The sequence below is a fragment of the Amphibalanus amphitrite genome, unplaced genomic scaffold (assembly GCF_019059575.1).
Source record: "Amphibalanus amphitrite isolate SeventyFive unplaced genomic scaffold, NRLGWU_Aamphi_draft 000656F_arrow, whole genome shotgun sequence".
NCBI classification, from domain to species: domain Eukaryota; kingdom Metazoa; phylum Arthropoda; class Thecostraca; order Balanomorpha; family Balanidae; genus Amphibalanus; species Amphibalanus amphitrite.
Window position 1 is genome coordinate 303892 of NW_024882150.1, and position 27830 is coordinate 331721.

The window sequence follows — 27830 nt, forward strand, 5'->3', positions numbered from 1 at the left end:
TTGCACCAAATGGTAAATGAGACAATTTATACCACAAGCGAACATAACAATCATTATTCCAAATGTGTAGGCACGTAGGAGATGTAGGACTCTATTATCCATTTCAATTTCAAATTTTCAATCTCAAAGCAGAGCACCCACCAAGAATAGCGCCCGATCTCATCTTGTGAGAGCCATCGCCCGCTCTGGCGAATAATCAATCAGCCAGGCGCGGAGTCCCGGCCCCCACCACTCCCCCGCCCACCCCGGCGTGTTCAATGGGCGAACAATCGTTGGCTGGCGCTCCTCCAGATTTGGCAGGGGGAGGCGAGGAGTAGGACAGCGACCACAGGGGGACGGAAGTGCTGGGTATGGGAGGTGTAACCGCACCATTACACAACGACGATCACGGGACAGAGTTGGACGGTGATATCAACATCCTTCCGCTGCGCTGGACAGGCAGGCGGGGGACGGTAGGAAGGAAGTTACTCACAAGTGTCGGCGAGATAGCGTACGATATCTGTCCGACTGAGACTGCAAAGGCCAAGGACTGGTGCAAACAAAGTCCGCAGACACACACTCGACGTAATCGCAAAACGATACTTCGACCCGCAGAGTTCAGGGTTTCCCTTCGCAAGGCAGAGAGGACAAAGATAGCCTATGCTTACGCATTATTTATCCCATTCGTTAAGTCTGATCAGCTACTTTCGTCATTACAGTCATTACCACACGACTGGTGGTCAACAACTCGGACCAAAAACCGCGTGACCGGGCTGGACGGCTGTGAAAAAGTGGCAGCTCTACCAGTTCCCTCAATCGACCTTCACGGGCTCAGTGCCCCTCCCCTCTCCTCAGTGCCGACAGAACCCAGCCGTCTGAAGAAGACGGCGTTCGAGCACCAGACGTCAGAACCAGAGCACAGCTAAAATTTGACCGGAGAAGGAACGAAATGTTGAGTGCTGGCAACGCCAGTGAAAGGGAAAAGCAACACAAACAAAATATGAGATATGTCAGTGGTACTTGAATGCCTTACAAAAGCGAATTAATGCACGCCCACACCAACGTACAGAACGAATCAGGCGCATGAGGGCGAGGCTGCAGTCCCCACCAATACCTATCTAAACTTTGCAATGCCACACTATTACCTACAAACGTATCCCACCCCACCTCATACAGGCGACAAAATCACCATGCCCACACCGGTAAAAGAGTCAGCATGCCCACTGGCTCACACTGCACCGGTAAAAACACCCCAATCCAGCCCTGCCCCGGCCTGCCCACACCCACCAACCAGCCCTGTCCAGGCAAATCAACTCATAGCGGCGACGCGGCTATGGAAGGTTAGGACCCTGCCCGGGCGCCACTGAACGTGACCGGAGCAAAGGGAGACGGGGGTCGGAGACAGATAAATCACCCCGCCGACAGACGCGGGGCAGACCCTGACTAGGGGTGGTGCGAAGGGGAGTGTAGGAACGGGCGCGCCGCTGGCAGCAGAGCTGAGAGGCGCGAACGGCAGTCGTCGACTGCGACGGACGGCGAGTGGAGCAGAGAGTGGGCGAGAAGTGAGCTAAGGAATCCGTGCGGAGTGCCAACGGCTACGAGGTTTATCCGATCACGCACTCCTTAACGCCGACATGGCCGCCGGCGAGTGGAGCGGAGAGCGAGCGAGAAGGGAGCCAGGGAAGCTGTGGGGAGTACCAACGGCTACAAGGATTCTATGGTCAGGCACACTAACGCCGGCACGGCAGGTGAGGCGTATCGAGCACGGCTCGGGGGTACGTACAGCGGAGTGCGGTTCCTTGGCGGCGACACCACGAGGATGGTTGCCCGGCGACTGACGCGGCGCCACCATGAGGATGGTTCCCCGGCGACTGACGCGCAGCTATTCAGAGGCATATTAAGCGCACACACAATCGTAAAGGAAACCGGGGAGCCTGGTAGGCACGCTTTGAAGGGTCGTGCAACGCGGCACCCCAACCTGCTACGCGATACACACAAAACACCTGGTTCCGGCCACCCTACAACTCATGCACACACATCAGGTCCGCCGCCGACCCCTCGGCTACTCTGCAACTGCAATGCGTCCGACGCCCCGGCTACTCCGCACTGCACATACATCAAGCCCGCTGCCGACGCCTCGGCTACTCTGCAACTCACGCACATACATACTCATGCACATGCATCAGGTCCGCCGCCGACGCCTCGGCACGCACATACATCAGGTCCGCCGCCGACGCCTCGGCACGCACATGCATCAGGTCCGCCGCCGACGCCTCGGCACGCACATGCATCAGGTCCGCCGCCGACGCCTCGGCACGCACATGCATCAGGTCCGCCGCCGACGCCTCGGCTACTCTGCAGTAGAGATGTCCTCGGATACAACTTTTCGGTATACCGATACCATACTGATACCAACTCGGTACTTGTTATTTGATTCCTAATGTGTTCGGTATTTTGTTGGTATAATGCACCCTAGGTTGGTACTTGGTTTTGTATCGGTATTCCGATTTTCCGTAGTCGACGTCCTACTCTGCACCGCACATACATCAGGTCCGCCGCCGACGCCTCGGCACCCACATGCATCAGGTCCGCCGCCGACGCCTCGGCTACTCTGCAGTAGAGATGTCCTCGGATACAACTTTTCGGTACACCGATACCATACTGATACCAACTCGGTACTTGCTATTTGATTCCTAATGTGTTCGGCATTTTGTTGGTATAATGCACCCTAGGTTGGTACTTGGTTTGGTATCGGTATTCCGATTTTCCGTAGTCGACGTCCTACTCTGCACCGCACATACATCAGGTCCGCCGCCGACGCCTCGGCACCCACATGCTCAGGTCCGCCGCCGACGCCTCGGCTACTCTGCAGTAGAGATGTCCTCGGATACAACTTTTCGGTATACCGATACCATACTGATACCAACTCGGTACTTGGTATTTGATTCCTAATGTGTTCGGTAATTTGTTGGTATAATGCACCCTAGGTTGGTACTTGGTTTGGTATCGGTATTCCGATTTTCCGTAGTTGACATCACTACTCTGCACTGCACATACATCAGGTCCGCCACCGACGCCTCGGCTACTCTGCAACCCACGCACACACATCAGGTTCGCCGACAACGCCCCGGCCACTCTGCAAATCACGCACATACATCAGGTCCGCCGCCGACGCCTCGGCTACTCTGCAAATCACGCACATACATCAGGTCCGCCGCCGACGCCTCGGCTACTCTGCAACTCATGCACATGCATCAGGTCCGCCGCCGACGCCTCGGCTCCTCTGCTACTCATGCACACACATCAGGCCCGCCGTCGTATAGCCTCAGCCACCCCATAAACTCTGCACCGACATGGGTCGAGAATATGGTATGGCAGGCATGGCACGCGCCACACCAACTTAAAAGATGGTATGGCAATGCCATACCAACTTTTCAGGGTAAAAGCTACGAAATTTAAGGATTTCAGTTTGATAAGAATAAAACACGATATTATTGTTTCAAGCAACTGGCGCCATACCAACTTTGAAAACAATTCTCCACCCATGTTCGCACGTACATGAGGTCCGCCGCCGACGCCTCGGCTACTCTGCAACTCACACACATGCATCAGGTCCGCCCCCGACGCCTCGCTTACTCTGCAACGGCACATACATCAGGCCCGCCGCCGACGCCTCGGCTACTCTGCAACTCACGCACACGCATCAGGTCCGCCACTGACGCCTCGGCTACGCTGCAACCCTTGCACGTAAGTACATCAGGACCGCCGCCGACGCCTCAGCTACTCTGCAACTCATGCACATACATCGGGCCCGCCGCCGACGCCTGGGCTGCACTGTAACCCCTGCACACATCGGGTCCGCCACCGGCGCCTCGGCTAATCTGCAACCCATGCACACGCATCAGGCCCGCCGCCGACGCCTCGGCTACTCTGCAACTTACAGGCGCCAGGTGCGCCGCCGTCACCTCGGCCCTCTGCAACACGGTAGGCACTTAGCTTACTAAAGCGCATTTTAGTGACATCAGAGCCTGAGTCGATCGCCGGCGACCTGGTCACTCGTGGAGATGTTCACCGCCGTACCGTACAACACGGAACGCAGACCATTTAGTCACGCCGGCGATTCGATCGGAGTCTGGCAGGCGTAGTTCAGACACGCTATTGTCATCGCATATAACATCTTGCCAAGCGTGACACGAAACCTGCCCGGGAGCCGCTTCAATAGCGAGATAAAGCAGCACTTGTTGACGAGGCAACGTGGGGGGTTGGTTAGATGTGTGCATGTGTATGTATGTGTATGCTGACCCAACTGATCGTCCGTTTTATATTAACGACTCCAGGGTACAGGAAAGCCTCAATTACGTGGATGTGCCCTATGACGTGAATACATACATACATACATACATACATACATACATACATACATACATACATACATACATACATACATACATACATACATACGTAGATACATATACAACAGGTCCGCCGCCGACGCCTCGGCTGCTCCGCAACTCGACATTCTTTTTTTTTTCTTCGCCGGGACTGGAAAACAGCATCTCTTTTTTTTTGTCTCAGAGACCAGCTTTAGGATAATGCCCCTTGTCAAAACAGACCACGCATTTCGAGAAGCGCTTCCGAACGCAACTTGATGGACATACGCTGCCGCAGATACACATCTCAGCCATTCACCTTGGAGGCTCGGTTTAGCACTCAAGGAGTCTCTTCGTAAAAAGGTCTCAAGTATTTTCTAAGTGGCCGCCTCCGTATTTCTGCAAATCGACATACGCATACATCCGGTCCGGCGCCGACGCCTCGACTACTCTGTTTACACTACACACCTGGTCCGTTGCCGACGCCTCGGCTACTCTGTCTACACTACACACCTGGTCCGCTGCCGACGCCTCGGCCACTCTGTCTACACTACACACCTGGTCCGCTGCCGACGCCTCGGCTACTCTGTCTACACTACACACCTGGTCCGCTGCCGACGTCTCGGCTACTCTGTCTACACTACACACCCGGTCCGCTGCCGACGCCTCGGCCACTCTGTCTACACTACACACCTGGTCCGCTGCCGACGCCTCGGCCACTTTGCGCTTAACACACACGCACACACACACACACGCACCCCCCCCCCACACACACACACATACACACCCGGTCTGCGTCATGCATCGGCTGCTCCGCAACTCGACAGGCATCTAGCTATCGACAGACTATGAACTTCTTTCGTTCAATGTCTGAAACACTGGGCTCAGCGGTGGCAGACGAGACCGAACGAACAATCCGCACACACTGAGAAAACAGTTTCTCCATTTTCGGTCTCAGAGATCAGTTTCGGGCTAATGTCCCCGATTCAAAACAGATCACACATTCTGAGAATATTTTCTGAGCAACGCCATTGATCGCAGAAACAGAGCTCAGTCGGTACCTATTTTCGGTGTCAAGCTTTTAAAAATTAGTCTCACTATGAAACCAGTTTCCAGTCCGAACCCCAGTTTCGGTATCGCTTGAATCCAGTATTCGGGTACATGAGCCCTTAGGAAGCCTTACTGAAACCGTTTTAAAATCAGACACATTTGAGGCTGGTCTCAGCGCTCAATTGAGTCTTTATTCAAACTGCTCTCAAAGTGTATTCTGAGTGCAGGAATCGAGCAAGCACAGACAAAATGCATGCAAGATCATGCCCGGACACAAATACACCGACTACGCCGCTGCCTGCCGGCTCCCCAATCTCGAGACTCCGAGTAAGCGTCGCGACACTGCAATCTGCGGCAAGCTGGCAGCCGACACTTTCGCGAACCCTGCCCACCCACGGTAACCCGTGCGAGCAGCTGCCAAATGTGAGTCCCCACATGCGCTGGCAATGCAAAGTCGTCATCCCGCAGGCCAGAACGGAGCGGCAGAAAAGTCATCGGCGCCCGTGCTCACAGGCCTCATGAACAGCACGTGATTCTTAGGTAGGGGTAGGTGCGTTTAAAGTACGCTAACAATGCACCGTTCCTACTTTCCGTGAGGCACTGTGCTTTGCGTGCGGTGCCATCACAGCACCGGAATCCAGGCACAACCTTTTCTACCAGTCATTCACGGCCACATGGCCATACAAACCTTATTTATGTATGTGCGGTCGTATGAGCACGTAAACCGGGTCCGCCGCCGACGCCGCGGCTAAGTTGCGCGCAACATAGGTCTACGGGACCGCTGCCGACGACTAGATAATCTGCAGCACGATATCAAAGGCGAAACCAGGCCACTGATCCCAGATTCGCGGCATTCCATTTTAGCCAGCACCGATGACGTCGGTTTAGGCGCCGGGAAGCGTGCGGGGCTAAACATCACAACCCCGAGGCCGTGAACACGGGGGTCCAAGACCGACACGGGGACAAAACCATCGGATCGGACCCCCCCCCCCCTGACCGCAGTGCGTCCAGGCATGGCTTCACACACACTGGAATATCAGCGAACGACACAGCAGGGCCGCCGGGAACCACAGTCGCCCCTCCCCCCTCCCCCCCCCCAAGGCCGCCCGCGCCGACCGCCAGTCAGAAAAGACAGCCATCGGCGGAGCCAGAGCCGGCCGCCGGCCGCTGGCACAGCCCCGGCACCGCCACGACACCGGACCGGCTGATGAGACAGTCAACGCCGGGGCAGCCGCGGGCCCGCCTGCCGGTACTGTCCGCGGAGCCACAGAGGCCCACAGTGGGGCCGCCACGGTCCTCAAACCAGGCGACAGCGGCGGGAAGGGCCGCCCGCCGCAACCTGATACCAGCCGACGCCGCACGACCCGGCTCCCCCGCTGGTCCCCCGGCGGCCACGAGAGGCAGACGACTAACGAACACCCCGAACACGGTCACGTTCCATTAGTGGGTCGCGGCGCCCCCACGCCGGTCGACAGTGAGTCACTGGCGGCACTGTGCGGGGAGTATGGGGTCCAGTCACAGCTGACTCAGGACGGGAGCCGACCTTGGGGTGGAGGGAGTCCCTCGCCGCCCCGGTTCACACTAACTAAGGGTTCGACCCAAACTCACCACCAAGAGCCATGCCGCAATAACAGACCGGGCACCGCCAGCGGAACACACTGGGAACCTTTCCGCATGCGGCATGTGCCCGGATTCGTGGTCAAACCATTAACTGCTCAGCAGAGATCGAGAAAGGTTTGGGCAGCGGACGCTTAGCCTAAGACTTTTTCATTCCATTGGGTGTATTTGGCGTTTTTTAGGGGCCGTCCTACCCTACAAACGAGCCGACGCGAGTGGTTTCGGCCGCTGACAGCCAACTGAGGCGAACGCTTGGTGATAGTGGCGCGGGCAACGGGGGCCTAATCAACTCATAGCGGCGACGCGGCTATGGAAGGTTAGGACCCTGCCCGGGCGCCACTGAACGTGACCGGAGCAAAGGGAGACGGGGGTCGGAGACAGATAAATCACCCCGCCGACAGACGCGGGGCAGACCCTGACTAGGGGTGGTGCGAAGGGGAGTGTAGGAACGGGCGCGCCGCTGGCAGCAGAGCTGAGAGGCGCGAACGGCAGTCGTCGACTGCGACGGACGGCGAGTGGAGCAGAGAGTGGGCGAGAAGTTTCCCACCCACCCTCACCTATTTAATAGATGCGACTTCTAGATTCGTCAAACCTGCATATCCTTAATCCCGACCTATATACCTCGTCGTTATCACTCCGTCGGTGCGTTTTTTAGGGGCCGTCCTACCCTACAAACGAGCCGACGCGAGTGGTTTCGGCCGCTGACAGCCAACTGAGGCGAACGCTTGGTGATAGTGGCGCGGGCAACGGGGGCCTAACAGAGGTTGTCGGTCGCCGCACCGCCCCTGGTCGGCCTGTGAACCGGTTAGCGGCAGCGTGATCGGCCCGGGGGCAGAGCGGAGGGGCGCCGGGCCGGGCTGGGCCGGGCTGGAGTCAGGCGAGGGCGGACACATGCCGGCTCTGGATCAGCTCCAGAGCGTCGTGCGAGGGAAACAGTGCAGACACACGAGAATTGGACCGTTACAGTGCAAGAAAACGGAGGAAATTGATTAGTGGAGTGACAGAACCGGCGTGGGTTGGAGCGGCGACGTTCACGCTGTAAATAAGATGACTAGCAAAGATGATGACTCACGCGTCACAGCCCTACCAATTAGATTGGCCTATCTAACCGTATCCAGACCACAGCGAGAACCCTCTCTCGCCACCGGCTATTACAGGCGCAGCGTGTGTAATGAGCGCGTTAGATCGGATAAAGATAATAAACATCCGCCAGTCATTACCGCAGAGGGCAGGGTGCTGAAAGCTACCGACACCGGCGCCGCACCACGCGCCGGCCACCCAAATCAAACAGCAGCGCCGCGCCGGCGCGATTAGAGCCGTTACTGAAGCCACGTCAGTCAGAGCCCACACCTCTTTCAGGGGCGAGAGACATGTAACTCCGTCATACAGAGTGAGGAGGTAACCTCCTCGAGGCGGTAATACAGTGGAGGAGGACTGGGCGAAGTAACTGTCTTAGAGCGGGGGAGGGGCGGGAATAGTAAATAATTCCGTTATGAGTCGGGTCCGCCCACTAGAATCTCGTATCTCCCCTTGGCACACTTAGCTAGGCTACCGAAGCATTTTAACCCCCTAAATCTCCCAAACCAATTTGCCAGTGCCCACCACGAGCCACAAAACCCACGGCCTTTCCAAGATTCCGCCATGAATGAAGGTAGCCTTATCCTGTCCACAATCCACAGTTTCGTGACGGGACCGTTGTGCTCCTCCCTGTCATTTTCCGGGTGTGGGCGGCGGCGAGCGGTGGACCCACCTCATCGACTGGCTTGCTGGGCTGGATGGTGACCGTCTCGTTGAAGGTGAGACAAGCGCAGTAGTGTCGCTCGGCATCCACGTCTGTGAGAACAGAGACGAAGAAGCGCGGCTCCAGACGCTCCGTGGAGAGCGCCCAGCCCTGCGGCTGGCAGAACTGAAATGGAACGGGGGAGAGACGGGTCAGATACGGTGGTAATGTGGTTAGTAAAAGAGCAGATGGGATTCGCGAGACGTGGATAACGCTCTGATTAACAATGTAGATGAGAGCATAGGAGCGGTACAGTACACGAAACGATGCTGCTGGTATTTTATGTGACAACTGTAAATGTGTTATGCTAAGTGAAGTACGAGGAAGCGGAGCACAGGGTCTAAAAAATGATGAATTATTCTCGCAACAGAACATTTGTAGAATAATGTGCAAACAAATATCAGTAGGTGAGCCGTAAAACTTAAAAAATATAAGGCTGAAAATATTCGAGTAATCTATCGCAACTCGAACCTTAATCAAATACTGATATCTAACAGAGAGGAAATAGCTTGATCGAGCACGAAAATCTCCCGCTCCATATTACAGTCAGATGCTAGTGGCGTCAACACCGTCCGCGCCGCCGCCCGCAGAACAGGTGAAAACGGCGACGTGGGAGCGCATTACGCCAATTGCGCCGACCACAGACCACACTCCAGCCGACCACAGTCTACGGTCCGGCGTGCGTGCAGCCCTGCCAGCAATGCAGAGTAACGAGAAGAGAGCGATACCAGACTGGGGCAGTCAATGACCCGTCGCCGAGGTCGGATTCAGCCCAGAAACGAACAGCGCTGTCAAGGAAGGTGGTAGTTCAAGCACCACTCGTAATGGAATGTCACTTGCAGTGTGCTTGTCTATGCTATTACGTAGATGAGTATTAACTTGATAGTTGGCAAATATTGTGCCTCTCATAAATCAACGTTGCGGAACTAACCTTGCATACAAACATAGATGGCGCAAAACCGGGGGTCTAATTTGGAAAAATAATGCTCTGGTTGAACGAGTTTTAGAATGCCCCATTTGCCAATTCTATTTGACCCTCATAATGAAAATCGCTAATGAACATGAAGCCATATGCCCCATCGAGCGTGCACTGTACACTATGCACTATGCAGCGTATAAAACAGAACATTGGCTTATGATTATGTAGTGTTAAACCATCATCGCTCACGGACAATGCATCACAAAAGTAAGCAATTCCGGTGCGCTCGATGGGCTAGACAGTAGACAGTAGACACTCGAATCAAACAGTAGCGTTCTCGAATGTTAGCGCTAGATACCGCAAATCAAGCCCACATGCCATCCGTTCCGGCAAATACCACACAAATTACGGCCTTTCACCTACATTACCACCGTTGATAATATCACTCCAGAATCTCACAGAGCAAAACCAGTAATCTACAGCAACAGACAGACACAGTCCGGACCAGACCAGACCCAGACCAAGAGACAGACGCACTTCCTCGGCCCTTCGCCCCTGACAGCCCACCCTACCCCCACATTCCAGCAAGTTTCCATCCAGCTCTCCCGGCATTTCCACTCATTTCGCCGTACATTTATCTGTCGCCAGCTGCCCACTGCGCGATGGCCCGCGGCGGAAAATCGGGCAGGCCCGCAGAGCGGTGCCGCACGGAGTCATCAGTGTGGCGAGCCAAGTGGAACGCGCCTAATGCCGCGAGCAGCTGACTCAGAGTCTGACTCACAGACTCCTCAAGGAGACTCGGCCATGGTACCGCGGCGGCCGGACACGCCGAATGGTGACGGGGTGATAAACACATACTGGGATAATTAGTGTCCGTGGCAAAACACTTGTATACCGTTGCTGTAATTTGGCAGTCCTTATAATGGTGATTGAGGCGAATAAAAGGAATCATGTGTTTTAAAAAGGCAACACACAAAATGTATCTCTGCTAGAAAGAACTACGATGCGTGGCGTGGTACAAAAAGCTGTTGACAGTGCTCAAGCTTTCGAGCAGACAATAGAACACGATGTCAACAAAACGGGGCAACCCTTTAAATGGTCAGTGCTCGGTCACCTAGCATGAACAGCGCTAGAGCTCTATTCCCTCCACAACACTGGCATGCAAAAACTAATTACCACTAGCGTTTCGGCCTCCTAAACGGAAATGAAGTTGGGACAAAACAGTATGCCCACTACCAGTTCACCGGGGACAACAGCTTACTAAGATGACTTGCATGAGTCAGCAACAATACGTTTCGAAATCGAAAACGATCGCTGCAATATTGCAGGTGAGGTGAGTCCTTCATCATTTGATTACCAACACGAGCGACTAAAGCGTTTCGATTCGGCAGGTCAACGGCAACATCCGTGTCACCATTCTATACAAAATGCATGGGAATGGGTCACGGACTGCAGCTGGTAGCTGGCAAGGTTACTTTTCTTTAGCTGGCACCTGTAACCATTCCTGGGAAGGTTATCACCAGAGGAAAGTGGACAACCGACAACAAACGCAACTGAACGATCTCCGAAACGGAAAGCCGTTGGCTAATAACCAGAGGAATTCAACTGAAAACGAACGAATCACAAAAACCTGCTTAGAACCCAACAAACAGTAAAAAATAAAACTGTCTCTTGTCACATGAGCAAATCGAATAGTTTCAACTTAACACTGCTTTTGACAGTCACCTCTCATAATGAGGTACGGCACCATTATACTGAAAACCCCCATACACCGCTTCCAGAAGTTCTACCGCACCTTATCCCAGTATGGAGGCTAGGCAGTAGGCATAAGGTAATGCTCGTATATGAGTTATCACAGACACTGGGTGTGATGGCACGAGCACCGCAAGAGTGCGTAACGCTGAACCGTACACCGCTATGCAGAGGTCTATGGCAAAGCTAAAGAAAGCGAAGCAATTTTGGAAATTTTGAAGGAACGAGTAAATACAGATTTAATATCCAAAGGAATCAATGAAAAAAAAATAGAAATAACAAAACATGGAATTTTAATCAATGTTTGAAAAAGAATCCAAAATGGCTCACAGCACTGACATATTTCTACCATGAGTGATACAGGAAATGAATGATGATATCATTCCAGTCTGCGGCGCGGGCGGCGGACAGGCCCCAGTCACATAACATAAACATAGCCGATCCGACTATCTCATCCGTCGGCATCATTCATCACAGTGTAACGACAGCCAGCGTCAGGCGCGGATGGCTGACTGTTTCGTGACGGGGGGACAGACTCAGGCGCGGGTGGCTTACTGTGCCGTGACGGAGGGTTACGCTCAGACATGGGAGGGAAACTGCCCCAGGACGGGGCTACACACTCTGCTGAGGATATTGACCTATCCCGTGACGGGAGACACTCACAGGAATATCCCGTGACGGGATCGGGGAGATACACTCAGCTACAGAGAGTGAACTCCCCCGTGACGGGCGCCTCCATGTAGGTTGACTAAAACACCCGTGATCCTGCAGTCTACATAAAGTTCATGCCGCGAGTAGCCCCACCCACGGCCATTGCCGCCGCCGCTCGTGAAGTCCAACCAACAGAACCAGACAGTTTCCTTCGCTGTAACTGCTCCCCACTCGGACCCGAGTCGGAGAAGGCAGTTCCTCATTTCCGAGTCGGACAAGACAGTCAGTTCCCCGTCCCCGTGCGTACAGGACACGACACCCAGCCCTGACGACAAACAGACGCGACTCACCAGCTCGATGCCATCGATGAAGGCGGTGTCATCCCAGTCGGTGACAGGGAATCGCTGTAGGATTTTTCCGCAGCTGACGCCTTGTTCTGTAACAGGACGGAGCCAACCGTCAGAGCGAGCTCAGAGATTCACGACAAAGGGAAGGGCACGGGTCAGTGGGCCGGGCGACGAAAGGTCAGAGGAGGTATAGCCGGGTGGCAGATGAGAGACAATGCTGACGGACAGTGTGACAGGAGCGCGAACAGTGGACACGTCGACTGCGCACAAGCGGATGGACAGATGGATGGAACATGGAAAGATGGACGGACAGAGGGACGGAGCACAGAAAGACGGACAGACGGATAGACGGACGGGATAAGGATCGAACATCCTAACTCGGAATCCTATTACTTTTCGTTAGGGATAGACAGACTGTCGTTTGTCACATAGGTTATTAACTGTTTAACTAGCACTATACCTACTCTAAGCCTTGGGTGAGGTGTGCCTAATCACACGACTTTGCTCCAAGCCAGAATGAATTGATAAAGATACGGAACTGAGAGATTGTAGGAAGTTATTTTTATCCCAAACAATCTACAGCGCATTGGGTTGAGAAATAGGAGCGGGAAGCAGACGAAATTCGATAGAGTATTTGGCATGTTGTTCAGTTACATCCATCTGCCACAATCCGCATCGCGCGGTTTCATTTTTACTCTCGGTTCGCTCACCTACTCTCCAGATCGTAACTCCCTTCCTTTCACACACCCAGCATAACAAGCGGCGACCGCAGCGTTTTCAAACTCGCCTATCACCCCACCGCATCAACAAACCCCAGCTCCACACCAATCTCCGACCACGACCGGAAACTGCCCTCTCCCTCCGACCAGTGGGGACCGACCCATCCCTCCGCCGACCACCGTCCGCTGACCGGAGCCCTGATCGGCGGCCGGCTAGTACTCTTGCCCGCGCTCACATACGTGCACGTTACCCCGGCAACGGGCTATTGACCAATGAGAAGCGAGAAAAGTGTTACGTCACTGCGATTTTTCATGTACCTGTGCCCCCCGGACGTGACGTAGTGTGCTCGCGCGCGTGCAGGGTCTCTGCGATCGAAAAAGAGCGCTAGCAGCGCGCCACTCGACGCCGCAATTGTCAAAAGCGGCGTGTTAGTATGCTTTATTATGAATGATGTGTGTAAAAGTGAGTTTTTATGTTGTTTATTTGGAGGAAATGGTTGGAATAAATTAAGTTATTTTTATTTCTGTTGGTTGGAGTTTTTATTCAAAAGATTTCGGTCTATACCATTGATATTTACTGAAAATACCTTCGCTTGAATAAATTTCATATATTTGGCAACTTAAGTGTTAGGTAAGCCTAAATGATATGTAAAAAGGTAAGAGACACCCTGATTATCATTTGTGAAACGAAAATATATGAATTTTCCTTATAAGACTCGCTCAATACGCTACTCCGCGGTTTATGCCCCGAGGGTGTCCGAGGGTTCCCGTTAGTTTGTCGTTGGCGCTCGGCTCGCGCGCGAGCCGACGTCACCGCCTGTGACGTCGGCTCGCGAAATACGTCATACCCTGCACACAAAATAGCCGGCTGCCGAACAGCGCTCGGAGCGCTGTTCGGCAGCCGGCTATTTTGTGTGCAGGGTATGACGTATTTCGCGAGCCGACGTCACAGGCGGTGACGTCGGCTCGCGCGCGAGCCGAGCGCCAACGACAAACTAACGGGAACCCTCGGACACCCTCGGGGCATAAACCGCGGAGTAGCATATTGAGCGAGTTTTATAAGGAAAATTCATATTTTGTCGTTTCTCAAATGATAATCAGGGTGTCTCTTACCTTTTTACATATCATTTAGGCTTACCTAACACTTCAGTTGCCAAATATCTGCAATTTATTCAAGCGAAGGTATTTTCAGTAAATATCAATGGTATAGACCGAAATCTTTTGAATAAAAACTCCAACCAACAGAAATAAAAATGCCTTAATTTATTCCAACCATTTCCTCCAAATAAACAACATAAAAACTCACTTTTACACACATCATTCATAATAAAGCATACTAATACGCCGCTTTTGACAATTGCGGCGTCGAGTGGCGCGCTGCTAGCGCTCTTTTTCGATCGCAGAGAGGACCCTGCACGCGCGCGAGCACACTACGTCACGTCCGGGGGGCACAGGTATATGAAAAATCGCAGTGACGTAACACTTTTCTCGCTTCTCATTGGTCAATAGCCCGTTGCCGGGGTAACGTGCACGTATGTGAGCGCGGGCAAGAGTACTAGCCGGCCGCCGATCAGGGCTCGGGCGCCAAGGCCGGGAGCCCGCCCACTCAGGGGAGACGCGGGCGGCGGAACGGGAGCCGCCAGCGTCAGCCGAGCGTACGCGGACCGCCGCCGGTTCTCACGGGCAGGGCGCCCCGCAACGCCCGAACGGGCTGCCGCTTCCGGCGCGACGGCGGCGAGTGGTGCGGGCTGAGACAGGGTTGGAGCAGCTCGGGGCGACGGATGTAGTATGTGCGTTGGCACTTGGTGCAAGTGCACGGAATGATTTCGCAATGAACAAAGAAACAACGCCGATGCTCATTTGGATTTGAGGTTGGCGTCAAAGCAACAGCGTCCTACAGGTTTCAATTCATGGAAGGCAAAACAGCCAGTAGCTAACCAATTCTTATCTTCAAACCCAGCGAAACGGTCTACGTCCGTCAAAATCACCGCATTCTTAACGATCCAACAGGTGCAGATTCTCTGTAGCACCATCCGTTACACCTAACAGCTGCCACTGCAGGACACGCTACAACCACTGAGGTCATGTTGGCCATTAGAGCCGTACCACACAGTAGCCACAGGCTCCGGGTCGGCCGAGACGCGGGCCGCTCGACCGGAACACACCGCCTTCCGCTGTGATTCACGTAATAGCGGCCACCGAAGGCCGGGTGGTGGGCTGGCCATTGGCCGTGGTATGCGGTAGCCGCCGGCATGTGTAGCTAGCTCGGCACGTGAACTATGGGTGATCTGTGCGAGTCAGAGTGTCAGAGCGAATGCCGGTTGAAAAAGAAGAGTATAGACGAGGGATAAAAACAATGAGCGAGATAGGGTTGCAACGTGTCTGCACGTAATAAGGAGAACGGTATGACGATAAAATGACGTTTCTGTCCACCTGATTACGTGAACAAAATATCCGAAAATATCCGCAAGGTATCCGATGGCACCATGCTGCTTCTCATCGATTATCGCGATCACCGTAGCATACACATGACCACGCGCAGAATATGTGTTACAGATATCTGCTGTATGCGGTAGATGCTGCTAAATCGATCCAGACGAATCCACGCAGCACAATTCCAGCATACATTCCACTCAGATCTCGCATCATTCGACATATGTTTCCCTTTTCTTTGCGATGTTTCGCTTTCCTCGCCGTGCGGTACGTAGCTCCTCGTCGTACTACATTAGCTCTCCATACCGTTCGCTCCACCACACCCGCCGGCTGGAGCGTCTCTCAGAATACCTTCCGGCAGCCCGGCGAGCGCACATCGCCGGATAAACACGCCCCAAAGAGCCGACGACAGCGGCACGGGCCAGTTGGGCGGCTCGTGCCCGTGTTAGTGCGGAAGCAATGAGCGGTGTATACTGTATACAAGAACAGCACACACGGCGGGGCCCTTCTGGAAGAGTGCCAGACTCTGGAACGGCGTGGAGCACTGCCGTGTCCAGCATGGGCGGGACAGAGCCCACACGGGTGACCTCAGCTCGGTCAGACGGGGTGACGTCACTCATGGCAGGAGTGATCAGTGATGTCATCCCGAGGTGACGTCACTGTCAGAGCCAGTACCGCCCACGCGCCGTATGGGAACCGGCTTCTTTCGTGAGAGCATGAGAACTCACGATACCGGCCATTGATCGGTAAGCAAAGGTCGGGTCACTGCTCCTGACGTTGGGTCGACCTGACCCAGGTGACCGACCAGGTGTTCGCGGGTCAAGTCAGAACACAATAGGTAGGCACTTGTTCCTCAGAGCGATATGTGTCGATAAATGGACTCGGGATGGGATAGACTGACCACTTGAAAGCGCATCAGATGAGCACCTGCTGAGGCTGACCATGACAAACAAGCATAGCATCCGACCGTTCAGGTGATCAGACAAACACCGTAGGCAGCTCATTTGGTAGACCATCAGACTTTCGGTGATCAGAGCTAGACTGCGAGCTGGTCCGGCAATCCGAAAGAACAGCAGTAGCACATCATCCAGGATCTACAGCCGGCAGTGTTCGTGATCTGCCATCACCGTCAAACTGCATACTCGCTCGTCCGAAGGACGCCAGTCGTGGTGCCGTGTTGTGAAAAAGCGGCGTCCTTCGCCACAACACCGTTACCGTGCTCGCTCCAGCCGATAGGAGCATGACATGAGTGCCAGAAGAGGACAGCTTTGTCGATGCCAGGGTGACCAACTGAAATATGTGCCAGATAATGTGGCTGACTGTGTATGTCTGTCCAGGAGCTCAATCCCTAGTACCTACTTACATCATTTCCTTTCATAGCTTTTAGTGAGGTCAACACTAAAACCCTGTGAGAAAGAAATGTACCAAGCACCAGAGGATGCACCAAGAACTTTGAGACATACAGACAGATTTGAATCAGCAGCACATCTCTCAGTACAAGTCAAGGATAAGGTGAGCATTATGGAAAAGACATACAATCATAAAGAAAAGAGGCAATAACATAATATTAACCATATGAGTCTTGTGTAGACTCAGAATACAAGAAGGATTCAACACAGAAAAAAATAAATACTCCACAAAGCATCTAGCACTGATTAAAGGTTCTCACAGAAATATAATGGGAGTGGGTTAGGGTACTTGCACATAGTATGCACAAGAGTACTTTCAAGCTTTAAAGCTTGGTGATATGGCAAAAGCCTCTTCCACTTAATAATAATATTTACCACTGCATATACCATCTCCAAAAATCCCTGAAAGGGAGCATTACCCCAGAAGATATGCCTATGTTTTCCCTTTATCTAGAAACATAATCCAGGGTTCTTGGGATATGATCAAGGGATTTCCATGCAAAAGCATATAGTCTCTTGCACTTCACAGCAATCACAGTCACTAGTCAGCATTGCCAGCCAGAGCATCCCATAGTTCACACTGCCATGCACACACTGCAGCTGTTGGAAAAATGTTCCCTGTTGATTCTTATGATAAGTTTTTGTTGTCAATGTACTGGCATATTGGGGAAGGGAGGGGGGGGGTTAGACAAAATTCCCCACAGGGCCCAAAATGAAAAGATAAAAATTTACTGCTATGTTAGAACAAGAAGAAAACTGAACAACTTTCATAATGATAAGAAAAAGAAAATTGGAGAAACATTTATTTGGGTATGTCTCTGCAGCATCTGAGTGTGTGAATGTGTTGCCTGATAAAATGGGCAAAGCTGAGAGTTAAAAACATAGGTACCTATATTCATAGTAAGCTGTGAAATAGGTTGGTAACATCCATATCTTACCAGATCTACTCATCTATCTATCCTAGTAAAAGTTAGAAAAACACAACTGTATGATTAATAGGCACTTACTGTCTTTTTCATGGTTGTATCCAACCACTACAAAGTAATCTGCCAGCCTCGACATTATCTTGATGTAGGTATCACACGTCACATCACTACAGCGGGTCTCACATTTAGCTCACAAATGCTTCATTCAGTCGTCACTTGTGTGCCAATATCACATTGGACACATATGAACACAGTTTAATTAATGTATCCAAATATGAAATAGGCACTGACCACTGACACAATGCTTGACTTCACGGTGCAAGAGCAGCTCTCTCACTTGAGCTGAAGCCTCTGTGAAACGCTCAGGCGCACGGGTTGATCTGTAAGTCGCTAAGCTGTCATTGAGGAACGAAAAATCACCACGATTTTCACGGACACAACACGTAAAAATAATCTCTGATTACAGGCATCGGCAGCACCCATACAATAACGTAACTCGCAACTAACCGCCGCTCGATGCATAACACAAGGCCATATAACCGCATAACATATTCAGCCGTAGACATTCCTGGCACAGTCAATTGTCTAGGCTGCGTCACTTTGAGTCATAAACAGCCCCACCCATCAGCAAATGTGATTGGTCGTCAAGAATAACCAAAACGTAATGTCAATCAGCAGGGAAAATATGAAATATGGTATTTTCTCTGCCCATTAATGACTTTTGAAGTTAATATTAACTAAGATTTATGTGTTAGGCAGTGGAATGCTAATCTGAAACCAATAGTCATGAAAACTAAGATGTTTTTATGATGAATATCCTTCCAGAGTAACAGTGAATTTGCACCTCTAATTTCTCTTCCTTCATGTTCTCATAAAATGATGCATCTTTAGGCGTTGAAATACTTTGATGAAATTTTTCATCAAGAAAAATATTTTTGCAACTGATATTCTGTCAAAAAAGATGGTATCGTAAACTGTATCCAGCATGAAAATTATTAAAATAAAATGTAACAATGCGAGCAGCTGGCTTCACTCACCACATGAAAAGTTTGTTAAGGCACATCCATGGATATGTCACCGAGAATTTAGCCAATGACATGAGGGCTTCCCTCGCGTATCTTGCACTGATTGGTTGAAAACATCCGATCAGCCAACTTACCAGTATATACAGAACGATGAACACGTGAGAGTTTTTCTCTTCACCCAGCGAAAAAGTAAACACACAGCACAGTGGACACAGATTTTGATAAAAACAAAGATTAGGTGAAAGTTTGGCGGTGTTATTTCATCTCGATCTTAATTGTTTTTGTGCCTTCGATCGCCGTACACTTTTTATATTTTATCATTTATATGGCATGTGCACTGTTGAAGTTCTAGTAAAATAACGTCTGCCAGCTCTGAGCTCTTTTCTTTGTTTTCAGTTCAAGTTATCGTTGTTTGCCTCTCTATCCTGATCCGACCCTAAGAACTGAAGAAATCCACAAGGAAACATTAAAGAAAAATACACTTTTCGTCTTTTTCTGGGAAAATGACGAAACCTGTATAGCTCAACTTTTGACATAACACGACACGACAAACTTCCACGACAAATCGACAAGTGCCCTGCACCCTCATATTTTATTTTTTGCTTAGAATTGGTCTAATGGGTTGTGATGGGCGGGGAAGCCAGCTGTGGCAAGGATTTTTTTCTTCGAACAACGGTTTCCGAGATATAGCCTCGGGCAATTTTTGGAGTTCGCGCTGCAGCCCTATGTTTGGCGGCCTATAACTCAGAAACTATTGGCTTTTTACGATAAAAATTTTATATGGTTCAACTCACAATCAACCAACAACCATTTTGGCTATCTCGGATTTTCAATTTTTGAAAATTTTGATCACGTGACCTTTTGTCCTATTTCTCGAAGAGTGACGTTGATATTTTCCCCACTGAAAGTTGCAATTTTGTCTGATGACGATTAAAGCCTTATCAATTGTCATTCATATGCAATAATAAAAAAAGTGGTTATCGCCCTGAGTTGACTTCTGGTAAGGTCATTTTTATGACCTGTCCATTATTACGAGCGGGAGCGACAGCGAGATCTCGAGAATAAAGCAAGATAGCGACAAGCGGTAAACGATAAAGGGTACATACGGATAAGGTCTATAATTTTTACTGAGGTCATTTTCAGGTCAGGTCAAAGATGACGTCACAGGAGCTAAAAGGAAGTCAAAATAGCGGCACTATACATATATATGAAGTTTTTCTCGAATAACTTTCAAGGTATCCCAGCTAGGAACAAACTAATAGCACCATCGTGATTCTCTCGTCGATCCGCATCGAAACATATGTTTGTTGACCTCGAAAGGTCGAAAGGTCAAAGGTTGACTTTAGGTCACGTGATCTAAGGTCAACTTTTGACCTTTCGACCTTTCGAGGTCAACAAACATATGTTTCGATGCGGATCGACGAGAGGATCACGATGGTGCTATTAGTTTGTTCCTAGCTGGGATACCTTGAAAGTTATTTGAGAAAAACTTCATATATATGTATAGTGCCGCATTTTGACTTCCTTTTAGCTCCTGTGACGTCATCTTTGACCTGACCTGAAAATGACCTCAGTAAAAATTATAGACCTTAACCGTGTGTACCCTTTACTGTTTACCGCTTGTCGCTATCTTGCTTTATTCTCGAGATCTCGCTGTCGCTCCCGCTCGTAATAATGGACAGGTCATAAAAATGACCTGACCTGAGGTCAACGCAGGGCGATAACCACTTTTTTTATTATCGCATATGAATGACAATCGATAAGGCTTTAATCGTCATCAGACAAAATTGCAACTTTCAGTGGGGAAAATATCAAGGTCACTCTTCGAAAAATAGGACAAAAGGTCACGTGATCAAAATTTTCAAAAATTAAAAATCCGAGATAGCCAAAATGTTTGTTGGTTGATTGTGAGTTGAACCATATAAAGTTTTTATCATAAAAAGCCAATAGTTTCTGAGTTATAGGCCGCCAAACATAGGGCTGCAGCGCGAAATCCAGGAATTGCCCGAGGCTATATCTCGGAAACCGTTGTTCGAAGAAAAAAATCCTTGCCACAGCTGGCTTCCCCGCCCATCACAACCCCTTACACCAGTTTTCAACGAAGAATAAAATATGAGGGTGCAAATTTAATTTTTTATTTGTCGATTTGTCGTGGAACGCCCCATAAGTCGTCAGCTCGCGAAATGTGCTAGAAGTGATGAGCTCTTGCGCTGGGCAAGTTTTGGACCATTGGCTAATTGATTGGTGTGCTTCTTTCAGAGTGACACAGCCAGTGCCAGAGGTGGCCTGGAGCCCGGGCAACCATGGGTGGTCAGCTTTCTGTGCTGATGAGGATGCATGCTGAGAGTGTGCAGAACCACAGCAGAGGTCAGTGCAATTACCTGAATCTACAGGGTGGGGCAGCATAATCGGGAATAAATATCAAACGGGATTATTTGGTCATGAATCTAAAAATATAGCTCCAAGCACTATTTTAGCAACATCCTATCAATCGGTCACCTTTTACCTATCCCTCATCCTATTTGACCGCCCTCGGCGTCGATGACCTTCTCAAGGCGGGTCCAAAAGCATGCGCATGCACGTGCAACCTCCTGCTTGTCCATGATCGCCCATCAGCTTCGTACCTTGCACTGAAGACTGTTTTTACTGATGATAAGTTGTTCATTAAACTTCTACCAAAAAACGCTCCATGTAAAGAATTTGGTCGGATTTAAATCGGCGGAGTTGAAGGACCAGAAGTTTTTGGTTCATCTCAGGTGGAGGTGCCCTACACAATAACATGTCGTCCTCACTGCAGTACCAGCACGGACAGAGTCCTCGTAAGACGTGATCTGGACCGTCAGTGATCCTCTCTTCCGACGACTCCACGTGAGTCTGCCAGAGTGTGGATGTATTTACCAGAGGTGCTCGTTTTATCCGGGCTCGATGAAGTAGGGTGCACCACGTGCACCTCCCTTGAAGACCACCCATAGGTCCATCACCTCAACAGGATGTTTACTTTGCATGACCGCTGCAATATTCTCGATACAATCCCCTATATGGCATGCCATTCTTTTTTATCGTATTCCAGTCGGTGATAAGATTTTTGGTCGCTGAAGTTTTGAACATTGTTTCTTTTTAATATGCTCAAGAGCTTCTTCCTTATATTCAAGTGAGTCATCTTGTATGTCCTCTGCTAAGAGTTATTTTACGACGATTACGTTAACTTTTTGTCCTAAGTATCCCCACACAATCCTTATCGTCCGTGATAACACGTTGACCTGTCCAGCAACCTTTACGTGGAATGGCATTGTTTTAAACAAAATGTTCTTGTTTTACTCGTTTAACATTAGTGTCTATGGGCGCGCGCAAAGCACTTGGAGCACCGTCGAATTATTTTGCTGCTCTTTTCCAGGAAGTTGCATGCTCATGGATGTAGTCATGTCAGATGATGCACAACTTTTGGGCGTTTCATTGCCATGATATAATTTATCAAAATAATGCCATGCCTACTCATGACCAGAGCCCAAAAAGCATTCCCGATTATGCTGCCCCACCCTGTAGTCTCAGTTTTGTAAAGATACCCTTTGTTGCTGATGGCGTTGATCATTATTGCTTTGGCGAGTCATGTTGGCAAATTCTAATTATTACCAGTTTGATATCCCTCAATCAATGTTAGTAGTTTATGCTATTAACCATGTTCAGCATTGTCCTGTGGTGGCTGCTTACCCTTAGCCCTCTAACTAAATGCCTACCATGGGTCCCAGGGTCCTTGCTGTCCTGACTACCTGCTCCACATGTCATTCTCTTCGTCAGCTAGTTATCCATTTTCCCTGTTCTTCACACTCCTTTCCCCCCTCCTTGCTCCTCAGCAACCAAATTCTCAAACCCTACCTGTTTCAGCACCTGAGGAGGACGACCAGCCAGATCGCTCCACAGAGGACCGCCAGTCTGGTGAAGTGGCTGCTGGTCCAGCCAAGTTCCCCGACCTGAGCGAACTGCCCGCCGAGCTCGGCCTGGAGGTCCTCAAGCATCTGGATGCCACTGATCTGTGCCTGGCTGCCTGTGTCTGGCAGAACCTGGCTGAGGATGAGATTCTCTGGCAAGGGTAGGTGATAGAAGTCTGGGACATTCTGACAGTGGGCACAATGCACATTTTTTGTGACCATATCAGGGGTGTATTTTTTGTAATTGAGACAGCTAACAACAAGTAAAAATATGAGTATTCAAGCAAGTTGTGCTGATAATGGCACGTCTTGGTGCTATGGATGGAGTTTGTGATTTTTTTGTTTTCATTTGTTCTCTCACACACATCTACTAAAAAATAATGTTGTAGGCTTCTCTTGAAAAAAAAAACGTGAAGCATGCATCTCTGCTTCATGCCCAGATGCTGTAGGTAAAACTTCACCTACCTCGTGTCTGCTCCCAGACTCTGTAAGGACCAGTGGCGGTACGCGTCGGTGTATCGCCGACTGCGTGCCGGCGGCGCTGACCGCTCCTACCGCCACACCTACCTCCAGCTGGACGAGGGCACGCTCACATTCAACGCCGACCCGTTCTCAGTGAGTTAGAGGTCCATTACTACCGACTCGTTCTCAGTTAGTAGAGGTCCGCTGTACCGACCGTTGTCACTAGTGAGTAGAGGTCTGCTGTACCGACCCGTTCTCAGTGAGTAGAGGTCCACTGTACCGACCCGTTCTTAGTGAGTAGAGGTCCACTATACCGACCCGTAATTCTCAATGATCAGTGAGTAGAGGTCCGCTGTACTGACCGTTCTCAGAGAGTAGAGGATGGGTCCGCTGTACCGACCGTTCTCACTAGTGAGTAGAGGTCCGCTGTACCGACCCGTTCTTAGTGGGTAGAGGCTCTCCTTCTACTTACCCGTGCACCTATCTGCGGCTGGACGAGGTTGCAGCTGGACCTACCATTTATACCAACGCTCGCGAGGCTGCCATACGGCTCCAGAGGTCGGTGGGCTCTAAAATGAGCCCACCGACCTCTGGTGGGCTCAAAATATCGCTGTAGCATAAAATACACAGACAGCGTGATTTAGCGTGCTCCGCTATCCAATTCAGAGTGTCGTGTTGCATTTTGTTAAATGCCAACTGATGCATTTTGTGTTTGTTTAGACTAAATTCACAGGGAATGCAGTTCTAGTGATCTTAGACAAATCCGGAAAGTCAATCCGCTGTTCGTCTGATCGGCGTAAGCGGTCCCTGCTACGTCTCTCACATCGCTTTGTCAACACCTTTCCGCAGGGAATGCAGTATTTTATCAGCCGCGGTCTGGTCGATGACGACCCGGCCGAGATTGCCATGTTTCTACACAGCAGCAGCCAGATGAACCCGCAGCAGATGCGGCGATACCTGGACCAGCGGTCAGTCGCCGGAGCGAACAGGGGAATGCAATCGTGACACGTGGGACCGATATGCGTATTGGGGATAGAACGGGCCAATAGTTTGTCCCGGGTACATTTTTTCTTATTCCCGTCTTAATTCTACGAAAATTTATTTAAATCGTGTATTAGGTAAGGGCGAAAATTCATGCGTCGCTCTTTTGTTCGTGAAGGATCGTAGAAATTATAACACAGAATAATCTGGATTTTTCACCAGTGACCGTTTGATGCTTACGTCCCAGATAACTCGCTGATTCCTTCCGCCTGTCTGACGTCGGTCGGCCTGACAAATTTAGTCTACTGTCTCCCCGCTAACCCCTCCCTTCCATCCCCGCACCCGCCAATCCGACCTGCCCGGAGTATCGTCTGCCCGTCCGTCTGTGCAGAGTCGTCTGTCTAACCCTCCTTTTGTCTTCCTTCCTACAGGCGGGACGTAATGACCTTGGTGATGGACCTGCAGAACTACCGCGACCAGTTCCTTCCGGCTGCGCTCAGGAAGCTGTTCAGCAAGGTACAGCCACCCGAGGACCGCGGCAACTACCTGCAGACCATGCTGGACAAGTTCTCCGTGAAGTTCTGCCAGGGAAATCCTCAGCTAGGACTGTCGACAGGTCAGTAAGGGACTTGTATTGTGTGAAGAGCGGTGCTTTTACAGAATATGCGTCAGGCTTGATATTGAAAAAGGTGTTTGTGTCCTAGACTCCTATGAAGAGAGCAGTTAGCATTTGTTTAAAGTCTCTCCCGCTATCGCATCTCTTTTCAGATCCTTTTCTGCCTCTTCTTCCTTCATAGCTTCCCTCCCCTCCCGTCCGTCCTTCCCACCCTTCGCCGCTCCATTTATCCTCCGCCGAATATGTGTACGTTCTGCGTTTTTCACTCTAAACTCTGCGCCCTCCTTTCTGCCCACAGACACGGTGTACATCCTGTGTTTCTCGCTCATCATGCTCTCCGTCGACCTCACATCACCGCACGTCAAAAACAAAATGTCCAAACGCGAGTTCATCCGCAACGTGCGCCACGCCGCCGCTGTGGACGACGTTCTCAGTGGCCATCTCTACGACGACATCTACCTGCGGGGCCACATCGCTGGCCGGCGGCCCGCGCTCGGCTGCCGCTAGGTGTCACCACCGTCGGTGAGCCGATCGGCCTTTGTAACTCTCACAACGAATTAACTAGATGTGCGGTGCGCACCGCGGTACGGCAGCTTCGGTCTGTCGGTACTGAGTTGTTATCTTGTTTTAGTATCGGACGTAGTGATTCGAGCTGCCGCGGATGGGAGAGGGAAACGTTACGTATCGCGAGGACTAGTAGAGAAACGTAGATAAGCCGTCGATGGGTCACTACGCACAGAAGGGCCCCAGATAGGTGCTATTTGATCGTTAGAATTGAGGAATAGAGTTGGAACAGTCTTAGACTGATGAATGTGAGGTAGATCAAATCTCGTATTTGCTAGAGATGGCTAGAAGATAACCAGGTTTAGTGGTGCACTGCTATGCATGGGAATTGGGAAGGATTTGAAAGGGTTGTAAAGGATTGAAATAGGGAAGGGATTATCCATTACGTAATGCAGCTCCTAATCTTAAGCATTTCATCCGTCACTCCTCGGCTTCTGTCAAATAAGGACCAACGCTGTCATCTTGGCAGTTGACTCTCTGAGAACATTCGATCATGTCTGGGGGCAGCACAGTATATTTCTAGTATATTTCAGCATAGAATATTTCAGTATATTCACAGTATCATGTCATGGCAGCGCCTGATCCGTCTCAATCACTGATTCTATTCACCAGATTCACCCGTGCCTGAGTGTCGGTCGCCTGAATAGCCGCCAGCTGGCATTGGTGTTTGCTCCTAATATCTACCGTCCTCGATCGCTCACCGTCCTTTCTCAGCTCCTGAGCTGGCCTCAGGCTGGCCCGCAACATGTCTGATTCAATTTCGCGAGAACATTTAACAGCTAGCTCTCAGGATAATCAAACCGTCTGGCTTTGGCCGTGTGGTGTTTTTACATGAGCTGTTTTGAAGCGACCAATCTTGGTAAAGTGAAATTTGGAAACTGAGGTGTTTATGGAATTTTGTACCACGGAATATGATTGTTCAACATTGTCGCTGGTCGATAAATGTTCTGATCGAATTGCGACAGGTATCGCAACTTTCGACTTAGAAGTTGAAAGAAGAGGGCAACTGGCTGTACTGTACTTGCATTAGAGATGGGTTTATGCTAAGAATTCTGATTCAGTGTTTCCATCGATCAGTGGTAAAGTTACGTGCAGTTTTTTATCCTTCACCATTTAACGGTATTATGTACGCAGCAAATTTGAGCATGCATGACAAATTCGAATGGCTCCTGCAAAATTAAAATGGCTCCGTAATGAATTGTATAGAACTCAGTAGGGTCTCGCACAGTTATGTGCCATATATTTGCATGCTGTCGTGTTACGAACTGGACTCGTAGGTAGCTCGAAGGACGCCTGAGCGGGAAACTGGAGCGATGCCATAGATGTCTTACAAGTACTTTGGCACAGCATTTTGTGGCGTTGTGCTTAGCGCCTGTGACCCAGATCAGCTGGCTCATAGCTAGGTAGCGAATAGCATAGCTCTGATGTATGTTGGCGGCAATAACGTGCAATGCCAGCTACATGTATTTCTTGGCGAGTGTGCGATGTATCTGAGAGTTTCCTCCCTCTTCGTGCTAACCCTCAAACTTTGACTTGACTTCAGTCCTACTCGTGTCTCATTGCCGTTTTTCGTGCTCGCTGATGTGACAGGATGATGAGCGTAGACGCATGGGGAAATGGGAGGGAGTGTCCCATGAGGTCTGTAGTGTCCTTCAAGGGGTGTCCCTCTTTTTGTGACCTGGCGCCACTATGCCATTGGCAGCACGCTCTAAAGTGGCGATAAGAATTGACATAACCTCGACTTTCCGCCCGGCCAGCCTCCGTAAACGTCCATTTCAGGGATAATGTTAGTTGTTTGACACACGTCCTGATTCGTTTATCTGTCACTCGCTTGTAATAATATATCGGCCTTAGTGTTTGGTGTTGGCTGCCCACTGCCTAGTTTATGCTCACACGCGCTGTTTGCTGCCCTAGAACGCTCAGTTACTAAGCTAGATAGAAGGTACGGTCGCTCGCTGATCCCCTACAATCAGCGACCAAATTGTACGGATGAACTCGAATCGATCAGAAATTGTTTGAGTTTGTGTGTGACGAACGAGGAAATCTGTGCGTTATGTTGACCAGATGTGTCTATACGATGTTATTTTTGTGTTGTTCGTGGGGCTGCCGGCAGCTCCATAATCCGTTCGTGTTTGGGAATTGTGACGATCATGAGAGGCGACTTGTCCTGCCAGTCTACTTAATATATTGCTTGCACTAGTCACACTGCAACCCTTGTTTTTTTTTTTTTTTTTTTGCTCATTACTGGTGATCTGTCCGAACTGCCTATGACGATCAGAAGTTGCTGATAACAATGCGGAAGTG

At 50.5% G+C, this 27830-nt stretch overlaps 2 protein-coding genes across 8 annotated transcripts in view; one reads left to right on the plus strand and one right to left on the minus strand.

The window, feature by feature from the left end:
• Positions 1 to 18582, minus strand: part of LOC122364108 (myotubularin-related protein 13-like) — a 64157-nt gene extending 45575 nt beyond the window's left edge. The window contains exons 1-3 of one of the 4 annotated variants that reach the window (XM_043334183.1): positions 18034 to 18582; positions 12469 to 12554; positions 8767 to 8922 (exon numbers count right to left, since the gene is read on the minus strand). In XM_043334183.1, the coding sequence (XP_043190118.1) occupies positions 8767 to 8922; positions 12469 to 12554; positions 18034 to 18088 (297 nt within the window). In that variant the 5' untranslated portion in view covers positions 18089 to 18582. The remainder of the gene's footprint in view (positions 1 to 8766; positions 8923 to 12468; positions 12555 to 18033) is intronic. The other 3 variants (XM_043334182.1, XM_043334186.1, XM_043334184.1) reach the window with 3 other exon arrangements.
• Positions 18583 to 19011: 429 nt separating this feature from the next.
• On the plus strand, positions 19012 to 27737 carry LOC122364109 (F-box only protein 8-like). 4 transcript variants are annotated; one of them, XM_043334189.1, is made up of 7 exons: positions 19012 to 19166; positions 21237 to 21344; positions 22860 to 23064; positions 23386 to 23518; positions 24215 to 24333; positions 24778 to 24962; positions 25261 to 27737. In XM_043334189.1, exons 2-7 carry the CDS (start codon positions 21281 to 21283, stop codon positions 25467 to 25469), a joined length of 915 nt encoding a protein of 304 aa, XP_043190124.1. In that variant the 5' UTR covers positions 19012 to 19166; positions 21237 to 21280; the 3' UTR covers positions 25470 to 27737. The 4 variants fall into 4 exon arrangements, with proteins under 4 accessions (XP_043190124.1, XP_043190123.1, XP_043190122.1 ...); XM_043334188.1 differs by having other exon boundaries at positions 19083 to 19113; XM_043334187.1 differs by having other exon boundaries at positions 19124 to 19215.
• Positions 27738 to 27830: the final 93 nt, after the last annotated feature.

What these genes read in the sequence shown, in the direction of transcription:
- LOC122364109 (XM_043334189.1), top strand. Translation starts at nt 21,281, where the DNA reads ATGGGTGGTCAGCTTTCTGTGCTGATGAGGATGCATGCTGAGAGTGTG. An exon ending in TCAACGCCGACCCGTTCTCA is followed by an intron (nt 23,519 to 24,214) that starts GTGAGTTAGAGG and finishes ACCTTTCCGCAG; the next exon opens with GGAATGCAGTATTTTATCAG. An exon ending in CGGCGATACCTGGACCAGCG is followed by an intron (nt 24,334 to 24,777) that starts GTCAGTCGCCGG and finishes TCCTTCCTACAG; the next exon opens with GCGGGACGTAATGACCTTGG.